Source organism: Ipomoea triloba, chromosome 9, assembly GCF_003576645.1.
Source record: "Ipomoea triloba cultivar NCNSP0323 chromosome 9, ASM357664v1".
Lineage (NCBI taxonomy): Eukaryota > Viridiplantae > Streptophyta > Magnoliopsida > Solanales > Convolvulaceae > Ipomoea > Ipomoea triloba.
The window spans coordinates 15,537,897-15,558,661 of record NC_044924.1 but is presented as its reverse complement, the minus strand read 5'-3'; the positions used below and the strand labels follow the sequence as shown (position 1 = coordinate 15,558,661).

Below are 20,765 nucleotides of genomic sequence, written 5' to 3'. Positions count from 1 at the left end.
AGGCTAATGCTAGCAAAGAGACTGATACTATTGATAAAGAAACGAAGCCTAATGCTAGCAAAGAGACTGATACTATTGATAAAGAAACGAAGCCTAATGCTAGCAAAGAGACTGATACTATTGATAAAGAAACCAAGACTAATGCTAGCAAAGAGACTGATACTGTTGATAAAGAAACCAAGACTAATGCTAGCAAAGAGACTGATACTGTGAATAAAGAAACGAAGCCTAATGCTAGCAAAGAGACTGATACTGTGAATAAAGAAACCAAGACTAAAACCCCAGTGTTGCTGCAATGAAACTATAATATGTATAAAATGAAACTAAATAATGAGAGAAGTTGTTACATAGATCATAACAAAATTTTCTGTCTACAATTGTTAACAAAAAAAACTTCAAACTGCGTCGTTTTTCTACCTAATCCACTCTGCTACGTATACGGCAGTATATAGTAAAATTTGCCATCGAATCATACCCATATTAACAACTCTAATGATAAATGATAAGTCCATATAGTAGTTACAGAGTATTTCGTTAATAAATAAAATTATTGTATAGAAATATATAATCTACAAATTTAATAAGAGCCAATAAAATTAGGCCCTTAACGGGAACAAAAAAATGTTGGTGTAATTGTTTGTTAAAATGAATGGTTCATATTATTTTGATTTTAGTAGTTTTTTTAATGATTTTCCTTATTTACCCTCTATTATATTATTTTCTTCCCTTAAACAACCCTACATTCCGTTAGTATAAAATTTAGTAACGAAATATTCAGTTAACTATTTATTATTCTTAACTTACTCATTAATTTCTATAAGAAAGGTCTTAGGTTCGAACCCCATCCCAATCAGAGTTGGCATAATTGTTAAACATATACAATGAACCGTTCGTATACGGTGGACCATGCTCTCAAAACGCCGCTGTTTCATTTACTAAATGAAACGTCGGCCATTTACTCCGTCCCACGACATCATCGCGTCGTGGGGCATTTGCTTATTAAAAAAAAATACAAAAAGCGCACAAAAAGGGAGCACTTGTCTCCATTCCCCATTTTCTTTTCAATCAAGAAAGAAATACGTACCGTATTCTCCAAAGCTACGTTGTTCTTCCCATACGAATTTCATTAGTTTCGTCGCCATAATCTACCATTTTCAAGCGCCATTGCAGTATAATAGCTTAAATACAGATAAACTCATTGTTATATGTCAAACAAACTCATATTTATCTATTTACAACCATTACAATGCATGAGCTGAAGTTTAATATGAGTTTTTTACAGCCATTACAACGCATGCAGTGAAAAGCATATTACAAAAATACATAAATTATTGTCAAATATGAAAAAAAATCACATGTGTGTCATTAAAAAAAAACTGTATCGTACTTTAAATGATACTAAGCTTTCCAAACACTGAAACTACATGGTTTATAAAATCGAACTAGCTAGGTGAAAACACACGTATCATCAAATATTCTGTACTATTTTCGAAATGAAACTGTAGTTTTTTCAAAAGGAAACTGTAGTCTTTTCAAAAGGAAATTGTAGTGTTTTCAAAAGGAAACTATAGGGCCTGTTTACTAACAGAAAACTGTTTTCTGTTTTCTGTTTTCCAATTTTTCAGTTTTCATTCTCAGTTTTTCATTCTCTGTTTTCTGTTTAGAAAACTTGTTTACTAACAATTATTTTTTCAAATTTATTTTTTAGATTAACATTATAAAATTAACAATAAATAAAAATATATCCGAACAAATAACCTATTAAGTTCACATAAAAATTTACTTTAGATAATACTAATATTTTTTGAGCTAATATTTAAAATATGTTTGGATATATTTATTTGAATGACATGTATGTAATATATAATTTTTATTTTGAACTCTGATATAGTAATATATGTGAAATTTCGATATCCGATATCGGGACCAAACTTGTATCCGATATAACATAATTAAAAATATCCGAACGAATAACCAATTGAGTTCAATCAAAATATAAAATCTAGTATAGATTTCAATTTTTAATTTTGATAATGTGAATGATGTATAATTTTAAGTATAAGCAAATAAGTTATGTTTAAATAAGTAATGCAAGTAGATATGTTTTCTGTTTTCTCTTTTCTAATTTTCCAAATTTCCAGAAAATTGGAGAAAATTTACAGTTAGTAAACAGACCCATAATGTTTGTTAAAAGAAACTGAATGGTGTGTAAAATATAACAGATTACGCTGTGTCCCATTATGTCCTAACAAATATTAAATGAAACTATATAGTAATTGAAATGATACTGTAGTGTTTTTGGAAAGAACCTACATTGTTTATAAAATACATCTGATAATGTGGAATTCTAGTGTATGCACTACGAAACTGTAATGTATTTAAAAAGAAACTGTAATGGCGGTGGCGGCTTTAAGGGCTGGTAGGAGACTGCCCAAGCCTTCGTTGGTGCTCGCCAAATCCATCCAGACCGATCGCCAGTCGCAAGAGCCGTCGGCGAAGGTTATCGCCTAGGCCCCTCTTACGGCATTGCAGATAGAGGGAGGGTGTTCGAATGGTGTGGATGGAGTCGATGCTTCGACGAGTTATGATCCTGCGAGATAGTCGATGGTGGAGGCGGGTGGCGTGTCTACTTTAGGTTCGCCGTTGGTGGAGGCGACTCGCAATCCCGTTAAGGGATTGTCGACATCGTTACGGGCTGGAGTCGAGGCCTCGAAGGTTGCTAGTGATCTGGTTGGAACTAGTCTAGGTCAGAATTATTATTTGCCGGAGATTGGGAGTTCGATTGTGGTGAATGTTAATCGCCCTGGGTTACCAGTGTCGATGGCGACGGCAACTCACGCTTCTGCGATCAACTCGGCGTTGACGCCCAAGAACGGAGGGGAGGTATTGACTGGCACTGATCACAACAATGAGACTGGGTTCGTTGGTGGTCCGTTTCTTGGTCGCCCTTCGACTGCTGATGGTTCGATGGTGGCTGTCGCGACCTGCGATGTCGCCAAAGACTCGGAGGCAGTGCCTAGGCTTGGGCCGTTGGTTTCGGCGGGTCTCGTTTGTGAGAAAAGTTCTGTGCGATCTTTGGAGCGTAGTGGGAGTGATGATCGCTGGCTTCAAGCAAAGTCGACGCTGGTGCTTGTGTCAATGACCGGTGATGATGGTTTGAATGGCGAATGAACCCCAGTGTCTCCTCGCCTCGCCCCTGGTTCGTCTACCGGACTGGGTTTGCTGGTGCCACAGCAAGTACCGTCGAGGGATGGGGCCTGTCTCGACGCGGTGGTGGCGTCCAAGGCCTTGCATGGTGATTGTGCGGTTGCGGAGCCTAGTCCGGTGGCTTTAGGGGGTACCACTGCGTTGCATGCAGGCGGTGTGCCCTCCGTGGCTGCTGGTGTCGAGAAAGGTGGGGTGCTTGTGAGAAAACCGGCCAAGGTGGCGTCCTTTGTAACACCCCAATTTCCTAGACCAAATTTTCCTCCAATTTTTTTTCTCAATTTAAAATTCACTATTATCAGCACGGAAGCATTAACTAACCAAAAGGGAAATGGGTGTTATCGCCACGTTCAGGTATTTCTCTATACCCAAACGCTAAGGCTAAGTTTTACAACTTACAAAGATATCTCCAGGTTAATACGAATACAACAAATCAAATACACCCGTCTAAAAATAACTTCTAGATTTTCTATAAAAATGAAATTTTAACCAACTATCTAGGAAGTGGCGAATCGCTCTCATAATCCATGCTCATGCAGATACACCTGAAAAATACTCAAAGAGTATCCAAAGTTAGCACAAAGCTAAGTAAGATTTAATTCACCTCCTAAAATAACTATTTACACATAGCACATAGGAGCACAACTTGTAGATAATAATATGTATAAATATGTACATTAAAGCTATTGGAACATATAGATGCAAATAAGCAAAACTCACAATGTTCTAAGTACTCACAGTTCTCCAAAAATATTCAAGACTTCCAAAACCCATAATTACTCAAAAATACTCATAATTCATAATTTCCAAATCAGTGTTTCCCACAATATAAATTTTAGGAACACTTTAAAAGTAATATATCTTTCAAATCATTGTCAATATATACATGTACATATACATGGAGGAACACCAATCTCAATACAATGGGCAGAGTCTTGTTTCATCAAGCCCTAGTGAACAATAATCTCTCTATTGAACACTACACAAAATCCCATTCAATCTCAACTAATGGGCAGGGTCTTAATTAATAAGCCCTAGTGAACAATAATCACTCTACTGAACACTACGCATAAATCCCATTTAAATGGAACAGAACTAATACCTTAAGTGTGCACACCCCCAATGGGTTTCCAAGTCCATTGGGTAGTAACTAGTCCTAGTAGTCATGATACGTTTCTAATGACTACTACTCAACAGGGTAAATACCCTAGTGGTAGACTCCGCTAACAACTCCTCAAAATAACAAAACTAAAAGGCCCAGTGAGACATGATACGTTTCTACTGCTCATTCCACAACAAACTGGGTCTTAACCCAAGTATCCAGAATTTCATAACAGGATACTACACATCTTATAATTCATTAAGGGCATCACAACCCAACCAAACCTTTTATCCTCCATCTTTATAAAGATAATAATAACAATATTTCTCATATACCACTCCAAGATCGTAGATTTTCAAAATTCAATCACAAGCTTTGTAGCCAACTAAAACATAGACTACTAATAACATTCACTTGAATTTCATATACAAATGTATACATTTTCTCAAAATATTTTTCTGATGATAATCGGTAGCATATTTTTAACACAAAATTTTCCAGATAAGAAGTATAGAAAGTCTAGATTATACACAAAAATTTTCAGGCCAATCCAAGGTCTAGAAGTATTTTTTTCCGAAATTCTTCCCAACACTGCGTTGGACAGAAATTTAACTGACAGCACACTACCGCAACTTTACGAAACTTTTCTGGAAATAATGAAGCATATATATAACAAAATAATTTAATATACATAAAATATCATAAGTATAGGTTCTCTAAAAAAAATTCTAGGCCAATCGGAGTTCAAAAAGTATTTTTCACAAATTTTGATTCCAAACTGCGCCTGTCAGAAAATTTTCTCAAACAGTGGCTACAATGAATTTAATCCTTCCTTCTAAATACCATAAAATCACCATAATCTCTATAGTCTATACCACACAAAATATATCTAAACACACATCAAAATAGACACATAAGAAAAAATAATAATACTTTTATTAAGAAAAAGTAGTAATTTGGTGATACTTACTCTAGAGCCAAAACTCTAATGCACCCACTAGAAATTCTTGATGATCCTTGTCTGCTAGTTTGAGACTAGTTGATGATGAATAGGGAGAAAATTAGGGTTTTATTTGTTTGGGAGAGAGGGAATGGGGACAAAGAAATATATGGAATTAGGGTTATCTCAAGGAAGATATATATGTATAAATACAAAACAATATAATTTGGTAGAATAATAAAATAGGATTAGAAATATAATATATATATATATATATATATATATATACATACATACTGTAGCCGTGTTCCATATATGTATATATATAAGATTAGGAATTTAGGATAAGGTTAGTACGTACTGTACATATACAAATAAACATAGGACTAGTACTATGCAAGTCAAAATGGTTATTAACATATGTATATATTTACATAGGATTAGTAACTATAATACTACTAAAATAATATTAGAAGACTAGTGTTAACATAATTTTGGGTCACATAAAATAGTATAATAATAAACCAGTATAAATATGAACCATATAATAAAACTAACTTATCCTAAAAATAATAATGTTTTTATCAAAATACTAAAAATAACCGGGGTATCACATCCTTGGTGTTTCGCAGCAAGCAGCGCAAGTTCGACAGAGGGAGCGGTCGTGGTGGTGCAAAGCCAGGATCGTTTGGCCTCAATATTGCCTCCAAACTAGGTAAGGTTGCTGTTTCCAAGTCTTTGTTTAAGTTCCAATCTGGCAAAAAAAAATCTACTACTAAGGTTCTAAGTGTTGGTTCGGCTAATGCTAATGAGCCTACATTTAGAACCAAGGTTAAGGTTAATGAAAATTTTGATCTTCATGCTAGCATGGGACGTAACCTGTTGAAAAACGGTTTTGGTTGAGAAGCTATGAATTCTGCTAATGGACCTAAACTTGGTTTTAATTCTAAGGCCCCTGCTAGCATGGGTTTTCTTTCGGTTAAAAATGGTGCCAAATCTGGTGCTCATAATCGTGTCCAGCCTTTAAATAATGTTAAGCATGGTAAACATAATGCAACATAATGCAAGGGCTGGTCTTGGTCCCAATAAATTGCAAAGTCATGGTTTTATTCCTGGGCAGAAGAATGGGACTAATTCTAAGGCTTTGCATGGCAATGGTCGTATGCTGAATGTGGGTTCGAAATGGAAAGGGATTTGCGCCTGGTACATTTGGTGTTGCCCCTAATCCGTCGAAGACCCCTGATGCTGCTATTAGGCTGAACCTTTCTACTGTTAATGAGATTGGTTCGGCTATTGTAGCATAGGGGAGTCGAACTCTGGACCAACATGCTCAAGGTTCTGATTTAAATGGTTCTCACCCGCATTCGCATAACCAAAGTCAGAATAATTTGCTTAATCAAAGTCAAAGTCTAAATAAAAATAAAAATAATAGTGCTCTTGAACCTGTGTTAAACTTTACACATTTATTTTGTGCTAATGGGGATGGGGCACAATCTTCTAATTTTAATTTTGTTCCTACGCCTATAATTTCTGAGAAAAAAGTTGAAGTTCATAGGGGTGAGCCATACATCACTTTTGATGATCATGAGGTCGCCCAGATGAACGAGATTGAAAATAATTTGTTAGTTGGAAAATTCTCTCACGGTAGGCATTTATTATCTGAAATTCAGACTCATTTTGCTAAGCCGTATGTGCTAAAAAGGACTGTCGAGGTTGGTTTAGTTGATCCTCGGCATGTCTTTCTTGCTTTTTCTAGTCTGGAGGATTGCATTGACATTTTGATCAAGGGCCAAATTTTGTTTAATGGCCGGTGTCCTATGCAGTTGTTTAGATGGACTAGTGATTTTGACACGCGGTTTGAGACCTCGTTGGCCCCGGTCTGGGTTTTATTACCTAACCTTAAGGCTAACTATTTCTCCATACCATGTGTCAAACAACTAGTCAAGCCTATAGAGCAGTTTTTACATGTTGACGCCGCTACGACGAAATTCTCGAGGCCTAATGTTGCTAAAGTGAAGGTTGAAATTGATTTGTTGAAGCCCTTGTTACGTAGGATCTTTATTAGGCTGGGCAATAACTGCCCAGGGTTTGAGGATGTTGGCTTCTGGCAGCCAATTGAGTATGAAAATATGCTTGCATATTGTTTGACTTGTAGGAAACAGGGGTACTCGACTCATGAGTGTCGAAGTGGTGGGCTTGGTGTCAACTCTCATTCGGGTTCTACACAGCCGCCACGAGGTCCCTCAGTGCCTAACTTTGTTTTTGCAGGTACTTCTGGAGCTGGTTTTGCCAAGGGTCAGCTTTCGGTTCGCGCGCATGTGCCACAGCCCCAGGTGGATCGGCCTCCTATTACACGGGGTCAGGGTGACAGTCACGGGACTAAAGAGCTGGCTCAATGGCCGCAAGGGGCGTCTGAGGCCCCTTTTGATGTGCAGGATTTGAATGCTAAATAGAGAAAGTGTCTGAGACGCAAGTTGAGGAAGCAAAAAGGGAAGTATGTTGTGATGGATAAGTCTCCTAAGGTCGGGACCTTTGGAGCGCAGCCTGAGCTTGCTACAGGTACTCGGGGGTTTAGGACTCTAAACTTGTGCCCACGAGTAATGGTTTTGCTGTTCTGAGGTAGGATGATGGGGTTAAGGGCCCGCTCACTAGCCCTATCGGTCAGATTTCTCCTATCCCGGAGGTCAACGAGCAGGCTCCTACCCCGGCTACTACATGTCAGGCGAATTTTAGCCGCCCGCAACTGGTATCATTCTCTTTTACCCTTGTTAATCCTGTTAGGTTTATGGGCCCGCTTGAGATTGGGACGCTGCCTTGCACTCTTCCGAGTGACCGGGCCTCTAGGGATACTCAGGAGGCTTCGCCGATTACACTGGGGGGGGTCCTCGGAGGACTGGGAGGAGGTTGTACTCGGATAGTGATATCCCTCGGGCAGGTCGTGAGGTTGATTTGGAGGGCTCTGGGTTTGAGACGGACCAGGAGTTCTATCTAGATCTGTGCTTCGTGCTAGCACTTGTTTTGCGTGATTCTACTGGAAAAAGGGGACCCCCCCTCTGCTCATCATGTTCCTGGTTCTGGTAATTTTTCATGAAGTTTTTAGTTTGGAATGTGAGAGGGGTTTCCTCTCAAGGTTCGTTGCACAAGATCCGTGTCCTACTGCGCTCTCATAGCCCTTTGATTTTATATTTGCTCGAGCCTTTCAGTTTGCCTGATAGGCTCGATTATTTTAAGCTGCGTCTTAATTTTGATAATGCTTTCTGTGGTTTGAATAATAAACTCTAGTTATTTTGGAATAATGATTTGACTGTTGTTATTGAGTCTGAGTTTGGGCAGCGTGTGTCGGTTTCATGTGCCCATTCTACTGTTCTGACTCCTTTCTAGTTATCTTTTGTTTATGCAAAGACTAAGGAACGGCTTTGGACGCCTTTATGGGATGATTTGCAGTCGATTTTGACTAGAGTCCCTGGAGGAGTTCCTTGGTCTGTTGTGGGGGATTTTAATTGTTTGCTTTCTGTTGATGAGAAAAAGGGTGGGCTTCCGTATCCTCATCGGAAGACCATGGCCTTTTGGGACTATGACAGTGCGTGTGACTTGATTGATGCGATGCCTACAGCTCCTATTTCACTTGGTGGAATGGGAGGCGTGGGGAGTCAGTCATTTGGATGCGTTTAGACAGTTTTCTTTACACTTTGGTGTGGGAGGCGTGCTTTAAAACATTCGTTCGGCATCTATCTAAGTCCACGTCTGACCACAGTCCGTTATTAATCTTTTGTGATCTTTTGAGTGCACAGGTGGCTCCGAAACACTTTGTTTTCTCAAATGTCTAGATCAAGCATGAGGATTTTCAGAGGGTAGTTCGTCACAGTTGGGTGGTCCCGGTTGAGGGGGCACCCATGCATGTGCTGGCTACTAAACTTAACAGATTGGGTAAGATGCTTGGAGTGTGGAGTAAGGAGGTGTTTGGGGACATTTTTGCTAAGCTGCGTGAATGTGAGGTGCGTGTTCAAGTGCTTGAGGGGGTGTTACAGCAGAACCCAGATGATGACCGAGCACTGATTGAGGAGGAATTTTGGTAATAGAAAGCTCGTGTTACTGCGGTCCAAGATAATGATAATAACTCCCGCTATTTCCAATCTCTAGTTAAGGAGCGTAGGAGGAAGTTGTTTATACACAGGGTGGAGAATGATGAGGGCCAGTGGCTCGAGGACAGACATGGGATTGCTCAGCAAGCAGTATCGTTTTTTTAGCGCATGTTCACTGCAGAGGTTGGAGGGTTTGACTTGACCCGTCTTGACTGCGTTTCACAGCTGGTGACTGACGAGGATAATAACGTGTTGACGGTTGTGCCCGAGGAGGATGAAGTTAAAGAGGTGGTGTTCCAGATGAATGCTACTAGCGCTGTAGGGCATGATGGTTTCCCGGGGGCCTTTTATAAGGCTTGTTCGGAGGTTGTGAAAGGGGACATGGTTAACATGGTTATAAGCTATTTTCTAGGCAGGGACTTCACCCTGGCTATAACGCATACTTTTATTGTTCTGTTGCCCAAGAAGCCAAACCCGGAGACTTGTGCAGACTATCGGCCTATCAGTCTATGCAACTTTAGTAGTAAAATTGTCACAAAGCTGATGGTGGTCCGGTTAGCTACAGTATTCCCCCGCTTGTTATCCCCACATTAGAGTGGCTTGGTTGCTGGGCAGTCCATTACAGATAACGTGTTGCTGGCTTCGGAGATGTGTCACGGTTTGAAGTTTCAGACTCAGGACATTGTGCTTAAATTGGACATGGCTAAGGCGTACGACCGGTGTACTGGTTCTTCTTGACTTCAGTCATGCCCCGGCTGGGTTTCTGTGAGGTATGGATTGACCTTGTCTACCGGGCTGTTTCTAATGTCTGGTACTCTGTGATTGTTAACGGGGTCAAAGAGGGTTTTTTTACGTCTTCTCGGGGCTTGCGCCAGGGAGATCCTTTGTCCAAAAGTCTGTTTATTCTAGCTACTGAAGTGTAGTCTGTGTACTTGGCGAGGGTTTACGAGGATCTTACCGTTCCTCGTTTTACTCAGCCCCTAGGTACCCCACATATCCACCATTTGGCTTATGCAGATGATGTCATTATATTTAGCACTGGCAGGCAGCGAGCTATTCAGAAGGTTATTGCAGCATTAAAGGATTATGAGGAAATCTCGGGGCAGCTGGTTAGCTTTCGGAAGAGTGCATTTTACATGCACCCTCGAACGCCTGGCCGGGTTGTGGCTAGAGTTCGTAGGGCCACGGGCTGTGTTCATATGCCTTTTCCTTTCACATATATCGGGTGCCCTGTGTATGTGGGGCGCAAGAAATGCATATAATTTGCTTCGGTTGTAGATAAGGTTAAGGCTAAATGTTTGAGTTAGTAGCGACGTGTGCTATCTAAGAGCGGGGAGGCGATTTTGATTACTTATGTGCTGCTGGCTATCCCTTTGCACCTGTTTGCACCCTGTTCCCCGCCTATGCAGGTGACCCGTGACTTGGAACGGTGCTTTGCTAGCTTTTTTTGGAAATAGACTTGAGGTGCCCGGTATCATTATAGTTCGTGGAAAACTCTATCTCTCCCTAAAAATAAGGGTGGGGTTGGCTTTTTGGACCTGGACTTAATGGTTCGGGCTGCTAGTGCGAAGTTATGGTGGAACTTTCGCATGGAGCACATGTTGTGGCCCGATTTCATGTGGGCGAAGTATTGCAGTCGGGTTCACCCGGTTGCAAAGCTGGTGCAGAACACAGACTCCCACACTTGGAAGCGGATGCTAAGTGTTCGGGAGGAGGTTGAGCTGGTTTTGACCTGGAGGTTGTTCCAAGGCCGGGATAATTTCTGGTGGGAAAACTGGTCAGGTTTGGGCTCGCTAGGCAGATTTTATCGTTTCCGGCAGGTTTCTTACTCCTGGGAGTTGCTCTTGGATTATATACATGATGGTGCTCTCGACCTTGCAGAACACGTGGACTTGATAGCTAGCGGGGTTACTGTGGACTTGTCCCGTTTAGGACAGGGGCCGCAGGATATCCAGGTCTGGACGCCTGCTTCTGATGGTATGTTTTCATTTTCTTCTACTAAATCCTTGCTTAAGCCTGCTCTGGCGGTGCCCCGGACCCCTTACTTGCTAAGTGTTAGCATAAACACCTCCCCGGTGTTTAAGGACTTTGGTGGACGGCTGGGGGCGAGGTGGGGTGCGTAATCCTCTATTTTCCTTTGTTGTCAGCAGGTTGCTATACTTTGTGTTGTGGGAGTTGTGGAAACACCGTAATGGGTGTATGCATGGGCGTGATTCCCCGAGCGTTGCTCGCGTGATGTTCGGGGTAGCTAGAGGCGTTGCAGAATGCTTGTTCAAGAAGTGGCCCACGGCGCATATTTTGCCTCCTAATTGGAGGACTATTGTCGCATATTTGGAGGTGCATGTGCCTCGGCGGGTGGTTAGGGCTGTCAGGTGGTCCCCTCCGGTTGTGGGGATTCTAAAGATTAATCTTGCACTTTCATGGTCGTAGCGGGGGCTGCTGCCTTGGTTCGTAATCGAGGGGGGGGGTCTTTGCTATGGAGTGGCGTGGTCTGGGCCTGGGGAGGTAACTCAGGGCTTGTTTCGGGTCCTGTTTTCGGGCTTAGAGTGGTGCCTAGCGGGGGGGTATAGAGATATCCTGGTTGAGTTTTCGATGACTGAGATGGGGGGTTATTTTGATATGTTTGTGGCCCTGCCTTGGGTGTTGGATGATGGGGTGTCTAGGCTCCGGTTCCTGTGCTCTTGCGGGAATATTTCCTTTGTTCTCTGCCCGTCTCGAGCTAATATGTCTGCCTCGATTCTTGCTGGCTGGGTGGTAGACAAGCAGGGAGAGTTTACTTTCCATACTTTATTTGAGCTTCCACCGAGGGTACGGGCTCTTTAGGTAAATGATGACATGCCCTATGTGGTTTTTGATGTCGATGATCCCCCGTAGATTAGTGGTTTTGCTTCTGTTTGCTTTTCTTTGCTCTTTTGTAATTTGCTTGGCATAGTTTGCTCTGGAAAATTTGTCCTGGTTGCATGTGATATGAAAGAAAAAGAAAAATGAAAGAACGAAAAGAAAAAGAAAAGAAAAAAAAATGAAAAAAAATGAAAAACGAAAAAGGAAAAGAAGTGGAAAAGAGGAAATGAGAGAAAACTGAATGAAAAGAAAGAAAGGGAAAAAGAAAGAGAAGAAGTTAAAAAAGGAAAAGAGGGGGTTGGAAGTTGGCTTGTTTGAGGCAATGATGGTCTAGGTTTCCGGGCTTAGCCTCAACGTAGGTGTCCGCGGTAGAAGAGGCACCCTAGTCCGGGTTGAACGGTGGCCGGGTAGGATTCATTAAATCCATTGACCTGGTCAAGCTTGCTGCTGGCCAATAGTGGCTCAGCCCCTTCTAGGTTCTGGGTAGGGGTTCATATTTTGTGGGGGTGTGCTTTGTTCGCGTCTCTATTGTCCTTTCCTTGTCTCCCTCCTTCTTCGCTTTCCTCTTTTGTCTTTTCTTTCTTTCAGTTAATAATGATTGGAAGTGTGGGTGTCTTCGTCCTACATGCTTCCTGTTTATTTTTTTCTACTTGGCTTCTGAGGCGTATTTGACCTGCTGGTTCTATTGGTTTGTCCCATGTGGGTTTCTTTTGAACTGGTCATTCCTTAACATAGGTGTTTGCGATAAAAGTTGCACCCTGACCCGGGCTGAACGGTGGGAATTTTTCAAATCCGTTGGCGGTTTGTCTAGGCTTGCTGTTGGCCCATAGTAGCTAATCCCGTTGGGGTTGCTGGTTTTCGAACTACTTTCTGGGTTGTATATCGCTTTTTGGCCTGCGCGCCCTTATACTTTAGGCTTGTGTGCCATTTTGTTATGTTTTATTTTTTTGTTTTTTATGTTGGACCTTCTATTTGGTTGTTAGTTTCAGACTTGTATTGCTAGGTGGCATGTGTGCCTTGTGGTGTGGCCTATGTGCCGTGGTTTGCTGGCCTGGGTGTCTGTGCCTATGCTGTGCTTGGTGTGCGTTTACAACTGTTTGGACTTCTTCAAGTCTTCAAATAGCTGTTATTCTGACGGTTTCTCGGCAGGACAGTGCATGGTACATTGCTAGGCAGGTTGCTTTGCTTGGTGGGTTATAGTGCCTTTGGTTTGTGCTGGTTGGTATGTGTGGCAGCTGTTTTGAGATTTGTCTTCCTGGATAGTCCCGAAAACAGCCGTTATGCTGCCGAATTTTCTTTTGAATGGCTCATGGTTTGTTTAGTCTGGCTGCTTGCTGCTCGGCGCTGAAGGGCGGTGCGGGACTTGGAGTTTACTTCTTGTTTTGTATTCCCTTTAGTATATGTAGTTTAGCTGTAGCTGGCCTTTGATTTTTAGTTGGCCATTTTGTGTAATTTTTCTATCTCTTTTATAGGCATCGACTATATGTGGTCTTTTGCCTTGGTAACTTTTGTATGGGCTTTGCCCTTTGCATTTGATAAATAAAAGTCTTCCTTTGAAAAAAAAATGCTAAACCCTAAACCCTAAATTCTAAACCCTAAAAAAAAAAAAAACCTAAACCCTAAACCCTAAATACTAAATCCTAAACCTTAAAGGATACCCAACTTTCTCTCTCCTCTCTCTCTGGCGATTGCGGCGACCTTTTAGGTACGTTTTCCCGACGATGGTAACCGTCCATCTTGAACCGGCGAGCACCTCTATATGGTCGAGACGACCATGGAGGTCAGTAATCATCCTCCGGATCCTCCAGACCCTCAAGAAACTACCGATCAGATTGTGGCGCGGTTCATGGACGATTTGCGTAGAGCTGCATTCTCTACGCAACCAGCCGCAATTTCTCGTCTCTTAACCGGCGACTCCCAGGAGTAGCAGGCTGTTCGCGAGCAGATTCCTACTGTGCGGCAGTCTGAGGCTTCGACTCACGTTCAGACTCAGGTTTCCGCGTCGCACGTCTCAATGGCGGTGAATTCAGTCCAGGAAAATTCACGACAGAGGACGTCTCAGAATAATCAAGGTCTACGAACTACTTCCCAGTCGCAAGCTCCGACTTTACAATTTCTCTCAACATTAATTTCCGATCGTGGTGGTAGTGTTTCGGTGACTTCCGCCCCAGCGACGATGGTTTTTGTAACCCAGTCACCGAAGAATGTGACTAATGTAGAAGCGGTTATCCCTGAACCATTTGTATTTACGACCGCCGGGGAAGAATCGCGGCGGAAAACTGTTTCTCAGTCCGAGACTTTTGTCTTTGGCCATGCGGGGATGGAGACTGGGCAACCAGGTGGCAATGTCTCGCAAAATGATGCCCAATTGCAAACTCCTGCTCTGAATTTGCATGATGGTGTCTCGGTTGGAGCCTCTACGTTGGTCACTAGTGCTACTACAAACCAGGCTGTGCCACGGCCTTTTGATTTGCAAACTGGTGGTAATTTGCAAAATCCATTTTGCAATGCCTCGTCTGGACCAATCACTTCAATGAGCACTAGTAACACAGGTAATGCTACTGTTCGTATTGATCAAAATGCAAATAATTTCAATGTTAATGATTTTAATACTGCAAATAATGCCACTAGACCGGGCTTACATTCACTTAGTAATAATGCCACTGTTCGTAATTTGATTGCCAATTCCAGTGTTTTTCTTCCTTCAAATAATGCTTTGCCTATTATTAATAATGCTAATACTTTAATACGTGCTGCACATGATGGTAATGCTACTGTTAGTGATGTCCCTATTCCAAATATTGGTACGCATGGCTTTAATTCTGCTATTGTGCATGGCATGACTTCATTCAATAATGCTAATATTGCTACTGCCTTGCCTACTATGGTTAATGCTAATAATGCATGCAATTTACCGAGTGGTGATAATACTACTAAGGCCACCAATCTGCCATGTGTTAATATTTTGCCAAGTGTTAATGCAAATATTGATAAGATGCCAAGTGCCTCTTATGCTAATATTGCTAAGAATCAGCCTAGTGTTGTCTTTGGTAGTGGTACGACATTCACAAATGCTAGGCACAATAATACTTCAAAAATCCCAATACTTCAAGGGTGTATTCTCAACCCTCCTTGCATGGTCTAGGTATGACTTCTAAATCTTTTGCTCAATTGTTTACTGCTTCGAACCCGGGTGGGCATAATGTGTCTATTTCTAGCCCCATACCTGTGCCAGTTATCTCTGAAAAAATTGTTGAAACACATCGTGGGGAACCATGCATTACTTTTGAGGATAATGAAATCCAATAGATGAATCAAATTGAAAATATTATGTTAGTTGGAAAATTTTCTCATGGTAAACCACTTTTGTCTGAAATTAGATCTTATTTTGCTAAAATTTTTGTGCTTCGTGGAACTGTGGAAATTGGTCTTATGGATCCTAGGCATGTGTTTTTAGCTTTCTCAAATCCGGATGATTGTGTGGATATTTTAGTTAAAGGTCAAATTTCTTTTAATGGAAAATATCCTATGCGGTTGTTTCGGTGGACTGCTGATTTTGATACTCGTTTTGAGACATCTTTGGCCCCTGTGTGGGTTTTATTGCCCAATTTGAAAGCTAATTGTTTTTCTATTCCTTGTTTGAAAAAAATTGTTAAACCGATTGGCAGGTTCTTACACGTAGATGCTGCAACTGCTAAATTTTCTAGGCCTAATGTGGCTAAAGTTAAGGTAGAGGTTGACCTCCTTAAGCCACTTAGCTCTAGAATGTTTATCAGAATGGGCAGTAAAAAACCAGGTAAAGAAGATGAGGGTTTTTGGCAGCCCATTGAATATGAAAAGGTTCCACCATATTGTTTAACATGCAGGAAACATGGGCATTTGGTCCCATCATTTCGATTTGGAGTTAGGCCTTCTGGCCCCACAGTTGGTCCTGAGCAGCTACCTCATCCTACTCCTCGTGGCTCTCCGCCACCGGGTAGTGGGGGTGGTGGTGGAGGTCCTTCTAACCCTCCTCCTACCCCTCGTGCCCCTCCGCCTTCCGGTGGTGGTAATGCGGGGTCAGGAGGCGGTGTTAGTCAGCCTCCAAATGCTCAGAATCATGTTGCTCAAGAGGGTACAGGCTTGACTAAAGCTCAGAAAAAGAATTTGACGAAGAAACGGAGGCGGGAAAAGGGAAAAGACCCGATTATTGATGTGGGCCTGGGTAACTTCTCAGTCCCACAAGTTGGGATGGAGTTGGCACTTCTACTAACCCCTTGTTGGGTTCGTCACATTCTCAGCCTGTTGCCCCTGTCCCTATTTCCACTTGCAATACTTTTACTCTTTTGCAGGATGTCAATGAAACAGTGTTAGCTGAAGGGGCCCACACTCGGGAGGATGTCCATGATACGACACTAGCCAATCAGGCTCACACACAGGAGGCTACCACTCAGGACTTTGATGCTGAACTTGATGATCATTTGGCAATGGTTCTTGATAAAGGAGGGGTTCCTCAGGCACAAGAGGAACCTCAGGTTCAATCACAGAATGATACTCAGGCCCCAGTTATTGCTCATACCCCCACACAGGCTAACAATGAAGATGTGTACTCTTCACCTACGCAGGTGGAGGATAGCTCTACATAGGGTGATGTTAGTTCTGCAGCTCCTACATCTTTGGGACTGCAGACACCTGTTAGGGGACAGGGGACTGGTTTGTGTCAGTTGAACACTGAGCAGGCCACCATTCCTACGGTATCTACAGTTGCTCAACACACTAAAGCTCCAGTGGCAAAACGCACTCGGAGAATTCGGTAAGCGTCGGAGCAATCCAACGTTGCTGGGTTCTACCGGGAAGCGTCTGATGATGATAGCGATTCTTCCATAGCTGGTAGAGTTGCAATATTTGAGTCTGCAGGACGCAATAGGCAGTTTGCGGGGGGGCATGGCTCGCCCCCTAAGACCTCTCAAGTTCCATTTGGTGGCAAGATCACTAGATCTCAGGTAAGACACGAGCAGAGTAGTGCGGCGGTTGGCACGCCTATCTCTTCTCAATCCCCTTCTTTTTAAATGATGCGTTTTCTTGTTTGGAATTTGCGGGGGATTGCCTCGTGTGGTTCTTTTCAAAGATTGCATGTGTTGCTTAGAAGACATAGGCCTTTTATCTTGTGTCTTCTTGAACCTTTATGTGATAATGTTAGGTTGGATTCCTTTAGACTACGACTTGGCTTTGACTCTACTTTTGCTGGGGTAGATGATAAGTTGTGGCTCTTTTGGAATTCTGACCTTACTTTGAGTTTTGAATCTGATTCTGATCAATCTGTTTCTGTTTCTTGCATTCATGCTACTATTCCTACTGCATTTTAGGTTTCGTTTGTGTATGCTAAAACTAGGGAGCGCCTGAGGGTTTCTTTATGGGCTAAGTTATGCTCAGTTTCAGATAAGGTCCCTTCTGGTGTCCCCTAGTCTGTGGTGGGTGACTTTAATTGCTTGTTAAATGTGGATGAGAAAAAAGGTGGTCTTCCTTACCCTCATAGGAAGACTACTAATTTTCGGGAGTGTGTCAGTACGTGTGACCTTATTGACTCTACTGCCTATGGTTCCTCTTTCACTTGGTGGAATGGGAGGCGTAGGGAGTCTGCCATTTGGATGCGCTTGGACAGGTTTCTTTACACCTCGGTGTGGGAATCATTGTTTAGGACATCTGTTCATCATTTGTCACAGGCCACGTATGACCACTGTCCTTTACTTGTTACTTCTGAGGTCATATCTGCTCAACCTGTTCTTAAGCATTTTATCTTTCTGAATGTGTGGACTAAACATGAGGATTTCCTGCGTGTGGTGAAGGAAATTTGGGAGGTTCCAGTTGAGGGTGATCCTATGTATGTTTTAGCCACTAAGCTTTGCAGGTTAAAGAAGGTTCTTGCTCCTTGGAGCAAGGAAACCTTTGGTGATATTTTTTCTAAGTTGCAGGAACTTGAGGATAAAGTGCAGGTTTTAGAGGAGGTGGTGCAACAGAACCCAGATGATGATAGGGCCTTCATTGACTATAAGGAATCTGTGGCTCTGTTGCAGAGGCAGGTTTCTATTGAGGAGGAATACTGGCAACGAAAGGTTCACATAGTGGCTGTTCAGGAGGGTGATAGGAAGTCTAAGTTCTTTCACTCGATGGTAAAAGAGAAAAGGAGGAAACTTTACATCCATAAGGTTAAGGATGACACAAGGCACTGGATTAAGGATAGACAAGGGATAGCACAACAGGTTGTCTCTTTTTTTGAGGGTATGTTCACAGCGGAGGTAGGTAATTTTGATTTGTCTAAACTAGACTGCGTTAAGCGTCTAGTTACTGATGAGGATAATGCCTAGCTTACTACTTGATAAGACTCCCAGATACCCTTATTTCAGCACATTTTAGGGTGTTTTATTGCGTCTACAACATCCTTACTTGGTAAATTATGTGCGTAAATGCTTGAAAATTACTAACTGATGCACAAAAGCTACTTTTAGCTTAAAAGAAGTAGAACAGGAGCCCCGGGAGCAAATAGGACCAAAAGTTGAGCTAAAAGAGTAAACCAGGCAAGAGCGGAGCCCCGGAGGACCAAACTGGAAGGCCACACGCGTGTGAGCAGGCGTGAAAACTTTCCAGAAGCTTCCCACGCACGCTCACACGCGTGTGAGAGGTGTAGAGACGGTGATGCGCGAATTTCAGCTAGGGTTGTCATTTCGGAGACTATTTAAACCTCTTTGATGAATTTTCAGAGGAGGATCCCAGAAATTTAGTTTTCCTTTTCTTAGTTTTTCCTTTGGAGAACTTTCTCCATTTTTCTTAGCTTTTTAGATTAGATCAATCTCCATTGTAGCAAGACAACAAGCTTGGATTGAAGATCTTCTTCTCTCTAGGTGATCTCTATTTCATTTCTCTAATTTTAGCTATCTTATTCTTGGATTAAATTAGCTTTTGTTTGCATTTCATACTATGAGTAGCTAGTTTAGTCTAGGGATTTGGATTGTGTGATTGAATATTGCTTGTGTGATGATCTTATCTCTATATCTTGGATCTATGAGTTTGTGTTGATGGATTATCTATTCTTGTCTATTGATTGTTGTTTTGATGAGATCTTGTTTGGATTTGGCCAATCTAGATGAGAGATTGAGCTCTTGACTCTTTCATGTCTTTGATTAGAGTTAGGATTTGAAGCTTGACACAATCATAGTTCCTATGGACTTCTTAAGAATAGTAGGATAATGTGTAGCTTAAGTGTTGAAGGCACTTTGGATGCTTGAAGGCACTCCTAAGTCAAAGAAGCCTTAGTACACAAAGGTGGAAAAAGACTAAGACAACACACTCTTGAATAGACAATATCCTAGCAATCCTAATCCTTGACCTTAGACACTCCACTATGCAATATTCATGAACACTATCCAATCCCTACCCCTTTTTACATATTCTCACTCACTTTTACTTTACTATTCTCTTGCACTCAAACCAACCAAATGAACTACTCTTACTCACAATCCACCCTTCACCACACTCGAGTCCTATGCATGATCCAATCAAGTAAACTCCCGAACGTTTGACACACCTCCACGTCCCTCCTTCGAGACCGACACTCGGGGAGTCACAGACTTTCCGTTTTATCATACAAATATCTTTTGACATTTCACCCTATGCACGCAAGAGTTGTCACTGCTGTACCTGAGGAAGAAGAGGTAAAAAATGTTGTGTTTGCTATGAATTCTGTTAGTGTCGCTGGCCCTGACGGGTTTAATGGGGCATTCTATAAGGCTTGTTGGAATATTGTTAAAGGGGATGTGGTTGATATGGTCAGGAGTTCACCAGGTCTATTATCCACACCTCCATTGTCTTGTTGCCTAAAAATGCCAATCCGGAGATTTTTGCTGATTATAGGCCCATTAGCTTATGCAATTTTAGCAGTAAGATTGTTACTAAGCTAATGGTTGTCAGATTGGCTTCTGTCCTCCCTAGGTTATTGTCGCCTCACCAGAGTGGTTTTGTTTCGGGGCGGTCTATCACTGATAATATTTTACTTGCTTCTGAGATGTGTCATGGTATAAAGCTAGGAAATCAGGATATAGTGCTGAAGCTGGACATGACTAAGGCTTATGATCGGGTTTCTTGGTTTTTTCTTGTTTCTGTGATGCGTAGAATGGGTTTTTGTGAAGTCTGGATTGACCTGGTCTATCGTGCTGTTTCTAATGTCTGGTATTCTGTTTTTGTAAATGGGGTTAAGGAGGGTTTCTTTACCTCGTCTCGTGGTCTGAGGTAGGGAGACCCTCTTTCCCCCAGTCTTTTTATCATTGCTGCAAAAGTTCTGTCCATGTTCATTGCTCGAGTCCATTTGGACGAAAGTGTCCCTAGATTCTCGCAGCCTACTAGTACTCCTCATATTCATCACTTAGCGTATGCGGATGATGTTATTATTTTTAGTACTGGTAGGCAAGGGGCTATTTGCAGGGTGATTAGGGTATTAAAAGAGCATGAGGACATTTCGGGTCAGATGGTTAGCTTCCCTAAGAGTGCTTTCTATATGCATCCTCGTACGTCAAACAGTGTTATTCATAGGATTAGAGATGTGACTAGGTGCATTCATAAGCCT

The 20,765-nt window shown here is 42.0% G+C and overlaps 1 protein-coding gene across 1 annotated transcript; it reads left to right on the top strand.

Moving 5' to 3' along the window:
- Nucleotides 1-15,478: 15,478 nt before the first annotated feature.
- Nucleotides 15,479-18,513, top strand: LOC116029613. Its single transcript, XM_031271662.1, has 6 exons — nt 15,479-16,408; nt 16,501-16,773; nt 16,837-16,902; nt 17,066-17,151; nt 17,349-17,475; nt 17,614-18,513. The coding sequence occupies exons 1-6, from the start codon at nt 15,479-15,481 to the stop codon at nt 18,511-18,513; spliced, it is 2,382 nt and encodes a 793-aa protein (XP_031127522.1).
- The last annotated feature ends 2,252 nt before the right edge of the window (nt 18,514-20,765 follow it).

What these genes read in the sequence shown, in the direction of transcription:
- LOC116029613 (XM_031271662.1), top strand. Translation starts at nt 15,479, where the DNA reads ATGAATCAAATTGAAAATATTATGTTAGTTGGAAAATTTTCTCATGGT. An exon ending in CACAAGTTGGGATGGAGTTG is followed by an intron (nt 16,409 to 16,500) that starts GCACTTCTACTA and finishes ACTCTTTTGCAG; the next exon opens with GATGTCAATGAAACAGTGTT. An exon ending in AGCAGGCCACCATTCCTACG is followed by an intron (nt 16,903 to 17,065) that starts GTATCTACAGTT and finishes TTGAGTCTGCAG; the next exon opens with GACGCAATAGGCAGTTTGCG.